Consider the following 18,782-nt stretch of genomic DNA (forward strand, 5'->3'; position numbering starts at 1 on the left):
CTGTCTTATACTGCAAATTATTTTTGGAGGTACCTGTGATGTTTTGGGAAATAGAAATGTACTTCTAGTGAATTTATAAACTTTTTTATAAAGAGCAACTTCTCTTTTTAATTAGTAACTCAATTATCTGTTCTAATGGAGGAGGAGTGATTATGACTATATGGGAAAAATGATAATTTTTAATTCTCACTTTCTTGAATAATTTCAAAATTCCTTTCTCTACAATATCTACCAGAGTTAGTACTAAAACTTATTACTAAGCTGCGTAATGCTTTCTCATTGCTTCTTTTCAACTGTATATATCTTTTGGAAGAGATTGAAGTGAGAAATTAAACATGAGCCCGAGAAAGGAAAAAAATTGAGAACATAGAAATTTCATTTGGCTAATAAACCAAGGTATGTGGAACCAGATCATAAAATGAACTTTTTATCGCTTACAAAACATTTTAAAATAAGCACATTTATTTGCAGATTTACCTTAAAACGTGAAAAAGAAAAAAGAAGAAATGCTGATATATTATATGAAAAAATGAGGGAGCAATTCAGAGAAAAAGAAGAGCAGTATAATAAAGAAATCGAAATGAAACAACAACTTGAACTTTCTCTTGGAACACTAGATGTGGAATTGAGGACTGTAAGAAATAATTTGGATCAGGTAAATCTTTGATAAACATTGCCTATTTCGATCAATATTATTTATAATATCCCCTTGATTTAATGTATATTATTTAGGTATAAAATAGATAAAAACTTTAATTTTATCCTAATAGGAACTATAATATTTTTAGCTAAAATTATTAACTTATTGGGATTCTTGGCTTCTCCTATATGCTCTCTATATATTTCCTGAATGAAGGGATAGAAGGTAAATTGAGATAAATGTGAATGTTGGCTTTTCTTTTTTAAGATTTTATTTATTTTTAGAGAGAGAGCATGAGCAAGGGAAGGAGTAAAGGGGGAGGGAGAGGGAGGGAAAAGAATAAGAAGCTCAAGCAGACTGTGCGCTGAATGAAGAGCCCGACTCGGGGTTGGATCTTACAACCCTGAGACCATGACCTGAGCCAAAAGCAAAGGTAGGACACTTAACCAACTGAGCCACCCAGGCACCCCAGTTTTGGATTTTTAATGTTAAAATACAGGCTAAATCGCCTTGAGACTATGATGGAACTAGTTCAATGTTTTGTAAAGAAATTTTATTTCACATTCTATATCTTCTTGTACTTTTACTTTATGACAAATTTAGCTGTCATTCAAATTAAAATTTGAGTTATTCAGGCAGGATAAAAATCCTTGTATTTAAAAAGGCTACTACTTTTGAACATTTTTTTTAAGTTCTCTTAAGCTTTTGACTTTTTTTTAATGGTGTGATCCAAAATCCTAATGAAAACATGTCTCTAGGTTGTAGAAGAGCGAAATGATGCTAAGTTACAACTTTCTCAAGAACAGAATGCCAGAGTATTACAAGATGGAATCCTAAAGAATCACCTTTGCAAACAAACAGAGATGGAAGTGGCTAATAACAGAATGAATTCTGGGGTATTTTCTTTAGTTATTTTTAAGTACATATGTGTATGTATTTGTATATATATACATTTTATTTTCTAAAATTATTTTTTCTCCATGTATGCATATATATATTTTAAAAACCAACACCGTAGATCATGGAAAGCATAGAGGATTTTTAAAGCATATGTGTGTGTGTGTATGTATTTGGGGGGGCCAAGGGGGTGGTGACATTTTTGGTCCAGTGGATAAAGTAATATCCTTAATTTAAATGCGTTTGTCTGCAAGAGTCAAATAGTGACGTTCATAATGTCCTCATCCAAAGGAGAGGCTTTTATTATTTTCCATAAGAATTGATGAGCTTTCCATATGCTCAAAACTATTGCTACTAACAACATATGTTTCAATTTTTGGCAGTTACTTCATCACCTCTGTATTGAAAGAGAAGTTAGCTTAACACTGCCAGTGATGAACAGGAGGAAGAGTGTAGCCTGTTCAGAGACTTTATTTTGGATTTAGTCTCTACTTTTGAGAAAAGTAGCCATTTGCTCCAAGTAGTATCCAAAGCGCTTTTGAAACAATCCTATGCTAATGATAACGTATTGATGAGGGTTGTATTCCTCCTAAAATAGCTCAGTGTATTTTCCCCTATTTTAAACATTTTAAACATCATGAAGAGGAAATAAAATTTATTGCAGCAGCAAATAATCTCATGATTTTTCTAAGAGCTGTATAAATTTTACCTTATTTACCATCAGTATTTTGAAACATAAGGCTTCTTTTGTATTTATGATTTACACTAGAGAAGAGCTGCGGTTTGGTGTAAGAGCACTAGTAGTGAAGTAAGAAGACCCGGGGAAAGTCCTGCAGCTCACTTAATGTTTTTAAGCTCTCCATTCTAGAATTGTCATCACCAAAAAGTTCACTGATGTATGTAGAAGTGTTTATAGTATAGTGCTTAGATTTGTCAGTTATCAGTAGGTGTAATTCTTATAACTGACTATAGAAACGTTAGAAAAGTAGAATTTCTATGGAATATTGTCAGGAAAAAAGAATTTTAGGAAATTTAATCTGTCAAAATAAATGCAGAGCTAGGGATTTTATTGTGGGGGAGCTGTGTTAGATATCAGACTGTAAATTCAGTTTTTAGTGTAATCAGATTTATTAATCTTTTATTTCAGGCTTTCTGGGTTTGTTGTAAATCAGAGAAAGACCTTTCCAGTTCTGAGATTCTTAAAAATTTTGTCTTGGTTTCTTTTTTCCTTTCATGCATTCACTGTCTTCAATTAAATTTTTGAACCTGTGGGAATTTATGCTGGTCTAAAGTTTGAGGTTTGGACCCAACTTTATTTTTTTCCAGTTGGGATATCCACCAACTGCAACCTATTCATTGTATAAACATAGGTTATTCTTTAATTTCAGAGAAAATCATGATAATGTCATTTTATTGAATTCCAGCTAAAAGTCTCTTTTGTTTTACTTAGATTTCTAATAGTCATGAAAAAGAAGAAGATCTGTTGCCTAAAACCCACATGTGGCAGGATGAAATTGCCATGCTAAGACTGGATCGAGACACAATAAACAATAAGAACCAGGACATGGAAAAGAAATATTGTGAAGGCATTGAAATTATAAAAGAAAAGAATGTCAGTCTTCAAGAGATCATAAAACTGAAGGTGGAAACATTAACAAAAACAATATTAGAATATAGTGGACAGATTAATGCTCTGACCACTGAGAATACAATGCTAAAGTCTAAACTGGAGAATGAAAAGCAAAACAAAGACAGACTGGACAGAAAAGTTGAATCTTACCGAGCTAGACTAGCTACTGCTATAGAGGATTATGATCAAAGTCAGGCATCAAAAAGAGACCTAGAACTTGCTTTCCAGAGAGCAGAAGATGAATGGTTTCGTCTGCAGGACAAACTGAAGTTTGATGTGTCTAACCTAAAAGAAAACAATGAGCTTCTTTCTCAAAACCTTTCTAAAGCTGAAAGTAAATTCAATACTCTAGAAATTGAGCTCCATCACACAAGAGATGCTCTCAGGGAAAAGACTTTGGCTTTAGAATGTGTACAAAGAGACCTAAGTCAAACACAGTGTCAGAAAAAGGAAATGAAACACATGTATCAAAATGAACACGGAAAGCAGGAATCCTTAGAGGAGAGATTATCTCAACTACAAAGTGAAAATGTGTTGCTTCAACAGCAACTAGACGATGCTCACAACAAAGCTGCCAGTAAAGAAAATGTCGTAATTAATATCCAAGACCAGTTTCAGGATATCATAAAAAAACTTCAAGCTGAAAGTGAAAAACAAGGTCTTTGGCTGGAAGAAAGAAATAAAGAGTTAATCAATGAATGTAATCTTTTAAAAGAAAGAATGTATCAGTATGAAAAGGAGAAGGTAGAAAGAGAAGTAAGTATCCAGAAAGATAAATATTTTTCAAGCTTTCTAAGAGAAAATTCCAAGTAATATTTGATTATTATTATTTTTAGAGAGAAAGAGTGCACCTGCACATGAAAGGGAGTGGGGCAGAGGGAGAGGGAGAGAGAATCCCAAGAGGGCTCCACATCAGAGAACTCCACCTCATGACCCCGAGATCATGACCTGAATGATTATGGCTGAATTTTGAATCTAGTTGAATATAAAAAATATAGAGACTCTAATTCAGCATAACTTGTATCCAGTAAATAAAAATTAAGATTTGAGAGGTGCTTTAATTTGAATAAAATTGTTGTGTCGTCTATGAAAGTTTAAGAGGTTAAGTTATCAATTGTTAATAGATAGTAGGCTAATATTAATAATTTAGTCTTATACTGCTAAAATAATAACTTTAATCTTTGTCACCACATTTTAATACCATGATGAATAGGTAAATGGAAATGTTCATACCTGAAATGAGCATTTTGAAATTGAGATTCAATTAAGTGGATGGACTTGACGGTTTATTCCAGATTTCCCACATGAACTGAAGTGTAGATGCTCTATGTCAGTACTTTTCCTTTGGTAGCTTTTTATACATCTTAGGTTGGAATAATTTTATTTTTATTTATATAAATTTGAATTTTTAGTCTGAAATCATGTATCTTATGACCTTTTAACTCTTTGCAGGCACTTTTCATTAAATTATAATTTGGGACAACTGTGGTGAGCTTTAGCAAAACTGTTTGATTTAATCTTCCCACTGCTATTTATAATTTTTTAAGGCAATTTTACAAATAATTTGCTTCTTTCAAAGCTCAATTACTATCATTTGGGCATGAGTTTGTCCAATACAAAGAGAATTGTATCTGTAATATATTAATTTGGCATTGGATCTCCATTTTCAGATTAATGGGGGGCGGCAGGATTCTTGTGTAGCAGGAATGGAGGTCAGGGAGGGAGGTGAAAGCCAGGTTATCTAGGGCCTCGAAGCCCATTAGAATGACTTCACTTTTGTTCTGAGATAGTAATCTCTTGGAAGGATTTGAGCAGAGGATGGAATATGTGAGGAACTTTGACATTAATTTAAGCCTCTAATAAAAAAGAGGGAAAACATTTCATAATGTTGAATTTACCACTGCTAGGCTCACCTATATACCCATTTCTTTTTGAGACTTCAGTAGGCTGGGAAGCTTTGCAGATTCATCAACAAGGAATGGATAGTGGGGCTGAATTAATTATCTAAGTAACCTAATACTGACCAGGCAGGAGGATCACACCTGTATGTGGTGATATTTTTCAAAGTACATATGTTCGAGTTACGTATTATTAACATAACTTAATAGTAAGATAATTTATAAAATCAGTAACAGAAACGTCTTATTAGGTAGCCGTGAGACACCTTCAGCTAGAACTGGCTGATGCCCTAAAAAAACAGTCTATGTCAGAGGCTTCACTGGAGGTTACATCACGTTGCCGTATTAATTTAGAAGATGAGACACAGGATTTGAGGAAGAAATTAGGTGAAATCAGACGTCAGGTATGTTTTGAATGTAGCATGTGTCAACAGTTAATCTGTAGCAGGTTAATATAAAGTGTTTTAGGATGCTAATTTCCATGGACCACTTTCTTTTGTATTTTCATTATAATTTAGTGCAATTTTAGTATCTTCACAATGCACTTATTTCTTAAACTTTGACTTTCATTCTTCTATTTGTGTTATACGTTTTTTTTTTTCTTACAGTATTTACCCTTAGGAAAGTTGAGACTTGTGCATCCCTCACAGAAATTGAGGGACTTGTTTTTTCCTACTAAACAATTTTTTTAAAGATTTATGTATTATTTGAGAGAGAGCGAGAGCACGTGCACATGCACACGCGTGAGTGCGGGGAGAGGCAGAGGGAGAGGGAGAGAATCTCGAGCAGACTCCTTGCCCAGCACAGAGCCCCACGCCAGCTCGATTCCATGATCCTGAGCTGAAATCATGAGTTGGATGCTTAAGCAACTGAGCCACTCAGTTGCAATGTTTTTTAATGGTATCTCTGTTACCATGATGAGTGAGCCATATAAAATCAGAAGATAATGTTTAATGGAATGTTTCAGAAAATTGTCTTATTTCTCATGTTCACTTTTATGAATGGATATAGAATCTGTACTGATTTTAGGATAACTTGTACAGAAAAGTCATTTTACAAACCAGTTGAACTTAGGCATTTCCTTCATCTTCTTTTCCTTTTAGATATATTGTAAATGCATAGAAATGTTCAGATCATATGTAGTATATACACCCAAAAGATAGAATTAAGAAATTAAGAATTAAGAAAATTATCTAGGTCCTGCCATTGGATTTTTTTTTTTTTTTTAAGATTTTATTTATCTGAAAGAGACACAGCGAGACAGGGAACACAAGCAGGGGGAGTGGGAGAGGGAGAAGCAGGCTTCCCGCCGAGCAGGGAGCCTGATGTGGGGCTGGATCCCAGGACCCTGCCCCCATGACCTGAGCCGAAGGCAACCTCTTAATGACCGAGCCACCCCGGCGCCCCCAGTGGATTTTTTAAAAACTTTATTGAGATATAATGCACATACCATACAATTCGCCCATTTAACATGTATAGTTCAATGTTTCTGATGGTATTCATAGAGTTGTGCAACTATCACTGCCATCAAGTAGAACATTTTCATCACCCTGAAAAGAAACCCTTCGCCCTTGAGCCCCCAGCCTCAGGCAACCACCAGTCTACTTCCCGCCTCTATCGAGTTGCCTATTCTGAATATTTCATCTACAGGGAGTCACGCGGTGTGTGGTCCTTTGTGACTAGCTTCTTTCACTTCCTCTTTTCAGGGTTCATCTGTGTTACAGCGTCTATCAGTGCTTCATTGTTTTTTTATTGTCAAACACTACTCCATTGTGGGCCAAAACCCTTGTTCGTTCATCATTTCATGCACCTTTGGGTTGTTTCCCACTTTATGGCCATTAATGCTGCTCTGAACGTTCATTTAATTATTGTCTGGGCATCTGTTTTGATTTCCCTGCCGTCAGATTTCATCCTCGGAGTGGATTGGGTTGATTTCACCCTCTCTCAGCCTTTTCCTCGTGGTGTCCTTTCTGTCCTTTTAATTTCCCTTCCTCTTGCCTAGTCCTACACTGTTCAGACCTGGCTCCTAGTCTCTCATTCTCCATGAAGCTCTCTCTGACTATTCTAATTCCCACGGCCTTTACTGTCTTCACACTCGTCTCATCTAGTCTGTGCAGAACGGTTTAGTCCTTTATTTTACGTTGGTTTTATTTTTTTCATGAGAGAGAATTTTGTCTTTCTACATCCACGTTTATCTAAGGGGGAAGGTATGGGATATGCATGGTACCTATCCTTGTATAAATTGAGAATATTTTAACTTAACAGTTTTTAGGATAAAATTAAGTACTTTATAGCATGTCAGTAATTTCTGATTGAAAACACTGACATAACAAAGCTTTTATTCTAAATGTATTTGAAGCAATTAAATGTAAAATTGAGAGCATTTAATCTGACAGAGGAGAGGTGTTCAATCAAATGCTTGTTTTTTCCCCCTCACTGTGGAAAAACAGTCTAAATTTGCCTTTCTTCATTTTGCAGCCAGTACTGAGATTACTTTACCAACTATAAAGCTCGAGGACAGCTTTTCTTTTTTCTTTTTTCTTTTTGTTTTTACCTCTTTTTTAAAGTTTGTTTGTGAATTTATTTATTTATGTAATTACTACACCCATTGTGGGGCTTGAACTCATGACCCCAAGGTCAAGAGTCGCATGTTCTTCCCACTGAGCCAGCCAGGCGCCCCTGGGGACAGTTTTTTCTGATATGCCATACCACGTAGCCTTAATGTATTCATCAGAGTACTTGCTAAAGTGGTGTAACACAAACAGTTGCTAAGATAATGTAAACGTGAAATGATTTGGGAATGTTGATTTAGCAAGAGTCCATTATTTCCACGTCAGTGGCTTTACCTTGCCTCTGATGGTCCTGTAAATATTTATTACTCAGTCTAGGAGGTACTGTTTTGCACTGTAGTCCATGAGATTGTCCACTGAGTAGTATAGAGAGGAAGTAAGTTAAAATTATAAGTGGAAAAAGTACTGTTAGCTAGTGGAATTGGTAAAAGTTTTTTGAAGTACTGAGGATGTATTCTTATTCTGGGCCTCATGCTCCTCATTTGCTGCCCCTTTCAGTGGTAGGAAGAACAATTTCAATATAACTTGTATAAGAGACCACTTTCATTGGCCTGCCATCTGCCTAAAATATCAAATATTTTTAGAACATAACATACAGCAACTATAATAATGCTAATTGCAGACAGAATTTGGTGTGTGCCACTTACCTTCTTTTATTTTTTTAAAGATTTTATTTATTTTTTTGAGAGAGAATGAGAGATAGAGAGCACGAGAGGGAAGAGGGTCAGAGGGAGAAGCAGACTCCCCGCTGAGCAGGGAGCCCGATGTGGGACTCAATCCCAGGACTCCAGGATCATGACCTGAGCCGAAGGCAGTCGCTTAACCAACTGAGCCACCCAGGCGCCCTGCCACATACCCTTCTAAATAGTTCATTTACAGGGGCGCCTGGGTGGTTCAGTTGTTAAGTGTCTGCCTTCGGCTCAGGTCATGATCCCAGGGTCCCGGGATCAAGTAAGTCCTGCATCGGGCTCTCTGCTCTGCGGGAAGCCTGCTTCTCCTTCTCCCACTCTCCCTGCTAGTGTTCCCTCTCTCGCTGTCTCTCTCTCTCTCTCTGTCAAATAAATAGAATCTTTAAAAAATAAAAATAAAAAAAAGTAGGTCATGTATATATCCTAAATTAACTTCCCCACATCCCAGTGTGGTAGATACTTTTATTATCTTCATTTTACAGAGAAGAAACTGAGACACAGAAATTTTAAGTAATTTGTTCCAGGTCACACAGCTAATACCCAGTGAGTTGGGATTCAGACCCCAGGCATTGTGGTTCCTACGAAGATAATGCCTCTCATACTATTCCATGAAATATCTAGTTGTCACTGAAAGCAACATGTTAACTTTTATAATCCCTGGAATAGCCATGGTCATTCACATATGGGAATATTTAAAATTATAATTGATGTGGTGCTTAGAATACAAAAATGGAAATGTTTCCCATAAGGTAATTTCCTATCTTTCCCCCTTTGACCAATATATAAATTTGTAGGTTTAGCTGATAAAATATAATTTAAAAACATTAAACATGTTACATTTTAGTAACTGGAGAAATCAGCAAACTTTTTTGTAAGGGGATTGTAAATATTTTAAGATTTTGTTTATTTGAGAGAGAGAGAAACAGATTCCCTGTAAATGTTTTAGGCTTCGTAGGCCCTATTAGGTCTCTGTTGCAGCAGTTCAACTCTGCTGTAGCCATAAATCAGTATGGAGAGAAGAGTGTAGCTGTACCCAATAAAATTTTATTTACAAAGACAGCTGATGATGGTTTTATACTAGATTCCCAGTAGTTAAAATTATTTCTTTTTTTTCTTTCTTAGTTGCAAGAAGCACAAGATCGACATGCAGAGGCTGTAAGATGTATTGAAACGTTGAAAGATCACGTGCAAAAGTACAATTTAAAGCAGCACAGAAAATAACTTGAGTATTTCTAAAGCAGATAAGCAGTGTAGTATGAGAAAGATATCAGTTACGATAATAAGTACATCATTGTGAAGCTGGATAAAAGTTTCAGCTTTGCGCTATTTTGAAATCCATAAATTTTGCATATTATCTTTAAATTTTGCACATTAACTACAAAACACAACCAGAAAAATGGCACAATTGCCAAATCTTCTACTTTTTAAATTTTTAAGAATTTATGTAAGACCTTCAGATGTTTGTTTAGAAATTATACGGTACTTTTAAAATTTGCGTGTGAGAGTAATTTTAAAAATATTCATTTTAGGCTTGGAGTTGAAAATGACAAGTTAAAAGTTACAGTCAAAAAACAGGGCAAAATTGAACAACTTCAGGAAAACCTGTTAAGTACAAGTTCGGTAAGTCAGTCTCTTAATTTCTGTCCTACTGAAAAGGACTTTCTATTTCTCTATAGTAGTATATAAGACTATTTTGTATAATATGAAAATTCTCACTGATAAAAATGTTTATTATATTCATATTGCTCCTTGCTACTGGTAGTATCATTCCTCTTCATAGATGAAGTTGACTGAATTCATAAAGTAATACTTTTTATAGTAAGACTGTAATAAAAAAGATTGTGGTAGTCTAAGATAAGCAATATTTTATACATACCACATTTTATTTATCTGTCAGTGGACAATTGAGTTTTTCCACCTTTTGGCTATTGTTTAGTAATGCTGCTGTGAATATTGGTATATAAACGTCTGAGTCCCTACTAATATTTTTCAGTATGTTTAAAAATTCCCAAACTTTGAGTAATAATTTGATGTTGAATTCTGACTTTCTCTTGTCATCTAAACCCTTCAGTGAGATTTGAGAATGGATTACTTTAATGACAGTTTGTTGTGATTTATAATTATAAATTTGTAATTTGTTGTCTTCATCAAGAATGACTACTAGGTCATTATGCAAACATTTTTCTCAAAGGAATATATTTTTCTCTTTGTTGGATTTTGAAAAGGAAAAGAGATGCCAGTGAAAAAGTGGAAACGACTGATCAATCAGGGCCTTACATAGTAACATAGTGCTCCTAGCATTCACTGCAAGTTCAGGAACTAATTTTTTTTCTCATTCATTTGAGTTAATCAGCCTTTCAGAGATTTAACAATCCAATCTCAGAAAAAATTAATGTGCAATCCAGGATTCCAACTTATTGATATGTAGTGAAAACTATAGAACTATTTACCAAGCAGCACCGGATTATCATGCCATTTATACCCTCCTTCATAGGAGAGGCTACCAATGATTTAAGATGAGAAGACTGCATTGTGAGTCCTAAGTTGGAACAATGAGGTAGATGCACCTACCACTAGTTTCTTTTAGTCACAAAAGCTGCATACTTGCAAATTTCATTATACAGCTCTACCTATCAGGGGAATGAGCACATTCTGTTGACTGGTCCTTTTTGTGGCCAAAGAAACATCGAAAATTATTTTTTTTCTAGATGTCATATAAATTAGTCACATTGTATTACTGTACTTTTCATTGAGCAAGTAACGTGACAATATGTGAATGAGAATGCCAGGAGTTGTCCCCCTACGGTGTCATATAGAAATCTATTAAGGAAGGTATCAAATCTTGTAAAGTTTGTAAGAATATCCATAGATATTCTGTAGATGCCAATGGAAATGAATTAGGGTTATGACATAAAATTATTAGCCACTTTAAAGTCTACCCTGTGAAACAAAAACTTAGCTTTCAACCAACTCAGTCCATAGTCCTCACATCTCTAGAAGGATTTTATCTCATGAATCCCTAAGGCAGAGACTACCTGGGTTAAGATATTGGATGGACATAGTTTTGAGGTGAAGAATCTGGATTGGGAAGAAGAGATAGCTCTAGGCTGACTTAAGCTTCCAAACAATATCGTCAAGTATGTGTCTGAAAAGAACTTCAGAAGAAGACTTCCATAAGATCAAATCTCTATGGAATAGGAAATTATTCAAAAGAAAACAAAGGCAAACCATTGATAGTCTGACCCTTGTGAGAGACATTTGCATCAGAAAAGAAAAGCAAGACAGAGTATGGTGGTCAGCATCCTAAGGGTAAGGGTGCCCCCTGCGATTATAAAATAACAGTACACTCAAAGTAATACCAAAAAGAGTCAACAGAAAAGGTACAAGATTAGCTGTCTAGGGGTACCTGGGTGGCTCAGTCAGTTAAGCGTCTGCTTTCGGCTCAGACCATGATCTCAGGGTCCTGAGATGGAGCCCTGCTCAGCTGGGAGTCCGCTTCTCCCTCTCCCTCTGCTCCTTCCCCTATTCAGCACTCTCTACTTCAAAGAAAAAAATTTTAAAAACTTAAAAAAATTTAGCTGTCTATAAAGGTAATCCACATCAGGTAATGGTTTTTGAGTGTGTGGTTGAGAATATTGTCTGTGACGAACTAGAAGGAAGATCGGAAAGTAGAGATGACCTCAGTAAAGGGGCCAAGGCTGGAAATGTAGATTAGAGAATCTGGTTTTGAAGCCTTGAGACTGAACCAACTGTGAGAGGATTTGATATGAGGAATAGCAAGGGTCAGGGACTAACAGTGGCTGCTGTCATTTAGAAATAAAATGGGATTAGAAGAGCAGAGGGAGGGTATGGTCATTGTTTTCAGCTGTTGCTGAGAAGTACAGCAGGATAAAGACTTTAAAAAAAAGATCCTTGATGACCCTCAAAATTTTTTAGTGGAATTCCAGGATTGAAACTCAGATTTTAGTGTAAAAGAAGACAATAAGTGTTGGAAAGATGAATCTGTGGATGAGATGACACATTAAAGAATGTTCAAGTCCCGTGAAAGGGGTGGAGCAGGATGATAGAAAAAGCTGCCAGAGCTAAGCAAAAGTTTTTATGTAATATCGAGAAGACCTAAACTTTGTTTAAAGAGAAAGGTAGTTAATAGAAAAGAAGAAATTGAAACCTTGCAGAGATGCTTGAAATGCTTGCAGAGAATGAGGGTATCTCATTCTAAAGTCAGACGATCACCAAAACTGTAATGGGGCCTGCATAGGAATTTTTCGGAGATGATCTTAAAAAGGTATGATCTCACAAAACCCAGGGTATCTTAAGCTATGGATGAAAATGTTTCTAGGGCATCTTTAGAAACTAAAATGTAAATATAACCACTTTTTAAAAATTTTCATTAACCCTTAGTATTAATATGGGTAAGAACCTCTGTATTTAACAAGTAAATTTTGGCCATTTAAATTCTAGAAAAAATAATGATGAAAAGGTAAAATCAGTTGAAGCTGTTTTTAGGAAAGGTCCTTATATTTGAAATTTGTATTTATTGGCATCAGGCTTATAAAACTGCATTATATAAAACTTAAAATTATAAATTTTAAACTACATTATATAAATTTAAAATTATAAATTTATAAAATTTATAAAATGTAGTTTATGAGCCTTTCTAAACACGTTATTCCTCATGAATTCATGAGAAATAATATTTTATGATAGAAGAATGAGTATCTAGATTTTTAAATATAATTTTCTTTAAACATTTTCTTCAAAGTCTGATGATGAACAGGGACAGTGTTAAGATGAGGGAAGGGTTAAGAGACGTTCTACTATGAGATGACTTACAGTTATTTTATGGAGGAAAGATCTGAAACAATCCTAGAAAAATAAAAGTATAAATGTGTGGCCAAGAGAACAATAGCAGAGATCTGTTTTAATAACTACTAGTGGTTTTAATTTTGTTCTTGATTTTCTGAGTTATTTGAGGTTCCACATTCCAAGACTCTACTTCGAGTATAGATAACATTTTGTTGAAAATGAATTTATTTTAAAATTTGGGCACCTGGCTGGCTCTGTCAGTAGAGCGTGTGGCTCTTGATCTTGGGGGTTGTGAGTTCAAGCCCCGTGTTGGGTGTAGAGACTTAAAAATAAAATCTTTAAAAAAAAAATTTGGTCATAGTTTTGCATTAGACTATTTTCACTCTACTTCCAAACGGTATTATTTTATTCATGCAGGTTGGTGATCTTACAGCAAAACTGGAAAGTGCATCTTCAAAATGTCTATACCTGGATGCAAAAAACCAGCTTCTTACCCAGGAGTTATCATCTATGAAGGAAATGCAGAAGAAATATGAAAAACTAGAGAAGAATAAAAAGAAGTTGAAACAACAAGTAGTACACCTCAGAAGTCATTTAGAACTCAGTATGGTAGAATACAGTAAAATAGAACAATATAAATGGGAGCTTGAAGACGTAACAGAAAAATTAAAAGAAGCCAGTCTGTTTTTACAGGTTAATTTACTGATCTGTAGTATGCTTTAATCATTTCACTGCAAGTTACATTTTGGTTATATGCATTGTATAATTTTCCTCTACTTCCTTGATAGCCATTTGGTAAATTTGAAGGAACATTTGTTCCTTCTCTTTAAAAATTTCACTTTTCATCATTATTCTCACTAAATTGATTTTTCAGAATGATTCACAGTAGAGAATCATTTTATTTTTTAAGACCAGTTGGTATAAAACAAGACTATTGACAGGAAAAGAAAAAATGGTCTTTTAAAAATTTTAACCATGGGGTGCCTGGGTGGCTCAGTTGGTTGAGCAGCTCAGGCTCGTGAAATCAAGCCCAGCATGGAGCCTGCTGGGAAAAAAAAGATGGTACCATACTTGGATTATTTTTTTTAAAGATATTTATTTATTTATTTATTTATCTGGAAAGCACGGGTGAGAGGATGCACAGAGGGAGAGAGAGAATCCCAGGCAGACTCCATGCTGAGTACGACACAGGGCTTTAATCTCAGGACCCTGAGATCACGATTGAGCAGAAACCCAGAGTCCGGCGCTCAACCGACTAAGCCAGCCAGGCACCCCCTGTTTTTGGATTATTCTTAAGTTGTATTGTTCACTTTTTAAAGTTTTTAAAGGATTCTCTTATTCTCTGAATTATCAGATTGCATGAGTTCTAATATAAGAATGATTGAACTTTATCATTCAGATTTAATTCAGTTGACATTGATGAGAAATATTTTACACTTCAGCTTTTTTTTCACATTTACAATTGCTCTCTGAATCATTGACTCAAAACTAAAGGAAAGAAATATACTGTATTTACCCAGTTTTAAAACTATGCTTTTAATTTGCTTTAGACACAAGTAGCATCTCAAGAAAGGTTAGGACAGTTAAGAGAAACTAATAATGCTTCAATAAGAAGTCAAATGGAACTCCGAATTAAAGAATTGGAATTTGAACTATCCAGAATGAAAAGTTCTCGAGATTTTTATAAAACAGAATTGGAAAAACACAAGCAACTCTACGTAGAAGAATTAAAAGTTCAAACGTCATTGACAAATGAACTGAGCAAGTAAGTTAAAACAGAATCATAGAAAATAGATTTAGCTTGTTAATTTGCCTCTAAAGCATAATTTTTATGGAGCCAAGTTCATGAGATGAGTAAGATAGTTTAATTTTGGAAAACGATGTTTGTAAAAGAACTTACCTTTGAAATGTTAGTCCAAGACAGTTTGCCTCTCTCCTTTTTTCGGTTTTACATGATTTTATTTTTTTCCCCTTAATATTTTCAGTTAATCTGATCTCCTAGTCTTTAAGCTAATTGTTAGAAGCTTTATAATTTAGACAGCATGTTATTATAAAATTGTTTGTCAGAATTGCCCTGAATAGCAATGAGTTTCTTAATATTAGTGAGTTTATTTTTGGAAGAGTACATCTTTAACCCAAACTGCACATCCTGGCAGCTTGGTAAATTTACTTTTTTGATTGTGATTTTTGTTATTATTACCAAATAGAGGGTGCTTTGAAACAAACTGTTTTTTATATAGTTTTTCTACCTTACATAAAGGTATACATGTGAAATACAACAAGATTCACCTAGGGGTGAAAGGCAGCATAATTCCCAAAGTGGCTAAAAATAGCACCATGGTGGACATGAGGAGGGGCTGGGTGAAAGACAGAAAGGGTAGATTCCACCTCCAGTACCCTGGTAACTGTGTTATAACCTAATTGCCTCCGGAGCTGTTTTCTGTCTTTCTGATCACAACTCTGCCATCTAGCAGTTGTTGGTCTAAATTATTCCTCAGTGTCAAATGCTCCATTTCTCTGAGATAATGAGTGAAATGTACAAGAGTGGTGAAAGCCAATACTTGAAAATGTCTTTGAGGGATGGTTTATTTTTATTTTTATTTCAAAGATTGTATGTATTTATTTGACAGAGAGCAAGCGAGTGAGCTCAAGCAGGGGGAGCGGCAGGAAGAGGTTGAGGGAAAAGCAGGGGCTCGATTCCAGGACTCTGGGGTCATGACCTGAGCGGAAGGCAGATGGTTCACTGACCGAGCACCCAGCCCCCCGGGATGGTTTTATATTTTTGTATCTCTAAACTGGTTTACTAAATATAAGTATATGTAATGGCATGCTGCTTTACTAAATATAAGTATGTGTCGTGGCATCCTCAAGAACCTTGTAAGTACAGCCATTCCAGAAGGCAGCATGTATTACCTGTTAAGCATTGTGCATCACTAATAGCCGTTTCTCTCCCTCCTTAATTTGAATTACTTGTTAGTTAGGAATCTCTAGAAATATATGTACTTCTTTAGAACAATTTTAAACCTATCATTATATATTGTAGGTCTGCTCTGTCACATTTTCAGTGTTAAAACACCGTTTAATGGCACATTCTGTTTACTATTATGGAAACTTTCAAAAAATGCAAGTCATTTAGGAATGATGTGGGGAGAAATGAAATACTAAGCGCTGTGTTTTGTAGTCTTAACAGGACTAATGAGAAGCTGGCAGAGAGCAGTACCAGACTTCCGGTGGAGAAACAGCAAAAACAGTCTTTGATTAATACTATTACTATGAGGCGTGTCCTAGACTTGCCTTCTGTTAGAAATATTAATAATAGTTCACTGCTCAATAGAAATGTTGCTCCAAGAGAAAACCTAGTGATTCTTACCCCACGCTCACGGCCTACAAATAATGGCATTGAGACTTTCTTGACCAAGGTTAGTTATGTTATCTTTTTTTCTTGGGTTTCAGATTTCTGATAGAATTTTTGTTTTTAATTTGGTGAAATTCTAAGACTACTTTCAGGGATCATTTCTATAGTTTGTTAATTTGGTGAAATTCTAAGACTGTACTTTCAGGGATCATTTCTATAGTTTGTTAATTTGGTGAAATTCTGAGTTGTTTAACTGACTAATGCACACTAAGTGAAAGTCATAATTATATGTGCCAATAAAGAAATGAGACAGAAATTTTATGATATTTTTTTAGTTCCTGGAGCTCTTACTTTCAAGAGATACCTATTATTAGCTTTATTTAATAAATATAACTAAACTGACATATTTTATTTTTTTTTAAAGATTTATTTATTTAATTTTATTTTTTGAAGATTTTATTTATTTGACAGAGAGAGACACAGCGAGAGAGGGAACACAAACAGGGGCAGTGGGAGAGGGAGAAGCAGGCTTCCCTCCAAGCAGGGAGTCCGATGCGGGGCTCGCTCCCAGGACCCTGGTGTCATGACCTGAGCCAAAGGCAGATGCTCAACGACTGAGCCACCCAGGCGCCCCTAAAGATTTTATCATTTTAAAGATTTTATTTATTTATTTGAGAGCAAGAGAGAGAGCATGAGAGGGAGGAGGGTCAGAGGGAGAAGCAGACTCCCTGCCAAACAGGGAGTCCGATGCGGGACTCGATCCTGGGACTCCAGGATCATGACTTGAGCTGAAGGCAGTGGCTTAACCGACTGAGCCACCCAGGCGCCCCAGATTTTATTATTTTAGAGAGAGAGAGTGCACAAGAGGGAGAGAGAGCATGAGACTTTCAAGCAGACTCCCCACTGAGTGTGAACCCTATGTAGGGCCCAGTCTCATGACCTATTTTCTTACATGAGAGTACATTCTTAATTGCTTTCTTACTTATAGCATTTTTTTTTTTTTACTTATAACACTTCTGTTTCACGTTTTACAAAATGTCTTGTTGAGCAGTTGTAGAGCATTTTCTAAGTAGTTAAATCAAGCAAATATTTGATTTTTTTTTTTTTTTCAGAGAGGGAGTACAGGCAGGGGGTGAGGAGCAGAGGGTAAGCAGGCTCCATGCTCAGTGCAGAGCCCCATGTAGAGCTCAGTCTCACAACCCTGAGATCATGACCTGAGCCAAAATCAAGATCAGACACTTAACTGACTGAGCCACCCAGACGCCCCACAATTTGAATTTTTTAAAAAAAGTTCACGTATATCTACCTTGTCATCACTTGAATGATTGATGACTAATATGGGAATGATAGGGAGTCTTTAAATAGCAGCTAGTTTCCATTGTGTATCATTGTTATTAAAATATCCATTTCAATGAATGCACATAGGTTTAATGGTTTTGATGGTATATTCATGGTCTTATTAACGTAGACAAAAGGAGCATAGGCTCAGGGTAAATGAGGCCTCAGTCTTGTTCTTTCATTCGGCATCGTTATTGTCTTGCTCTCTTCCCTTCTAATTTGAGGACTTTCTTTAGTGTTATGCTTGGATGCCTTTCAATTTTTGGTTTGTGATCACCATGAAGTTCGTATGTAACATCCTATGTATATAGCAGTTTATTTTAAGTTGATGGTTACTTAAGTTCAAACACATTTTAAAAACACTACATTTTTACACCCCACCTTGTTTTATTTATTTGATGGCTTAGTTTACATCTTTTTATTTTGTGTATCCCTTAACTAATTACTGTAGATATAATTGATATTACTACTTTTGTCTTAACCTTCGTACTGGCCTTATAAATGTGATTGATCTATTACCTTTACTGTATGTTTGCTTTTACCAATAAAACTTTCTTTCATAATTTTTTTACTTCTAGTTATGGCCTTTCCTTTTTTTTTTTTTTTAAGATTTTATTTATTTATTTGACAGAGACAGCCAGAGAGAGAGCACAAGCAGGGTAAGTGGGAGAGAGAGAAGCAGGCTTCCTCCTGATCAGGGAGCCCGATGTGGGGCTCGATCCCAGGACCCTGGGATCATGACCTGAGCCGAAGGCGGACGCTTAATGACTGAGCCACCCAGGCACCCCTCCTTTTTTTTTTTTTAATTTTAATTTATTTATGAGAGAGAGAGAGAGCAGAGCAAGCGAGCGAGAACACCAGTGGGAGGGGAAGGCCCGAGGGAAAGGGAGAAGAAGCAAGCTCCCTGATCAGGGCGCCTGATGTGGGGCTCGATCCTAGGAGGTCCCTTAGCCTGTCCT

At 35.7% G+C, this 18,782-nt stretch overlaps 1 protein-coding gene and 1 pseudogene across 3 annotated transcripts in view; both read left to right on the plus strand.

Moving 5' to 3' along the window:
• The window catches only part of LOC114203944 (ankyrin repeat domain-containing protein 26-like), a 112,129-nt gene that overhangs the window by 80,589 nt on the left and 12,758 nt on the right, over window positions 1–18,782 (plus strand). Inside the window, exons 18-26 of one of the 3 annotated variants that reach the window (XM_088025465.1) lie at window positions 472–655; window positions 1,399–1,536; window positions 2,988–3,923; window positions 5,317–5,469; window positions 9,447–9,517; window positions 9,854–9,944; window positions 13,548–13,823; window positions 14,681–14,895; window positions 16,312–16,549. In XM_088025465.1, coding sequence (XP_087881591.1) covers window positions 472–655; window positions 1,399–1,536; window positions 2,988–3,923; window positions 5,317–5,469; window positions 9,447–9,517; window positions 9,854–9,944; window positions 13,548–13,823; window positions 14,681–14,895; window positions 16,312–16,549 — 2,302 coding nt within the window. Of the gene's footprint in view, window positions 1–471; window positions 656–1,398; window positions 1,537–2,987; window positions 3,924–5,316; window positions 5,470–9,446; window positions 9,833–9,853; window positions 9,945–13,547; window positions 13,824–14,680; window positions 14,896–16,311; window positions 16,550–18,782 lie in introns of those variants that run through there. The other 2 variants (XR_015768747.1, XM_088025464.1) reach the window with 2 other exon arrangements.
• Window positions 16,675–16,761, plus strand: LOC148163638 (small nucleolar RNA U3; annotated as a pseudogene).

The sequence above is a fragment of the Eumetopias jubatus genome, unplaced genomic scaffold (genome assembly GCF_037043125.1).
Source record: "Eumetopias jubatus isolate StellerSeaLion01/CBP00866 unplaced genomic scaffold, mEumJub1_p1.0 scaffold_8, whole genome shotgun sequence".
NCBI lineage: Eukaryota > Metazoa > Chordata > Mammalia > Carnivora > Otariidae > Eumetopias > Eumetopias jubatus.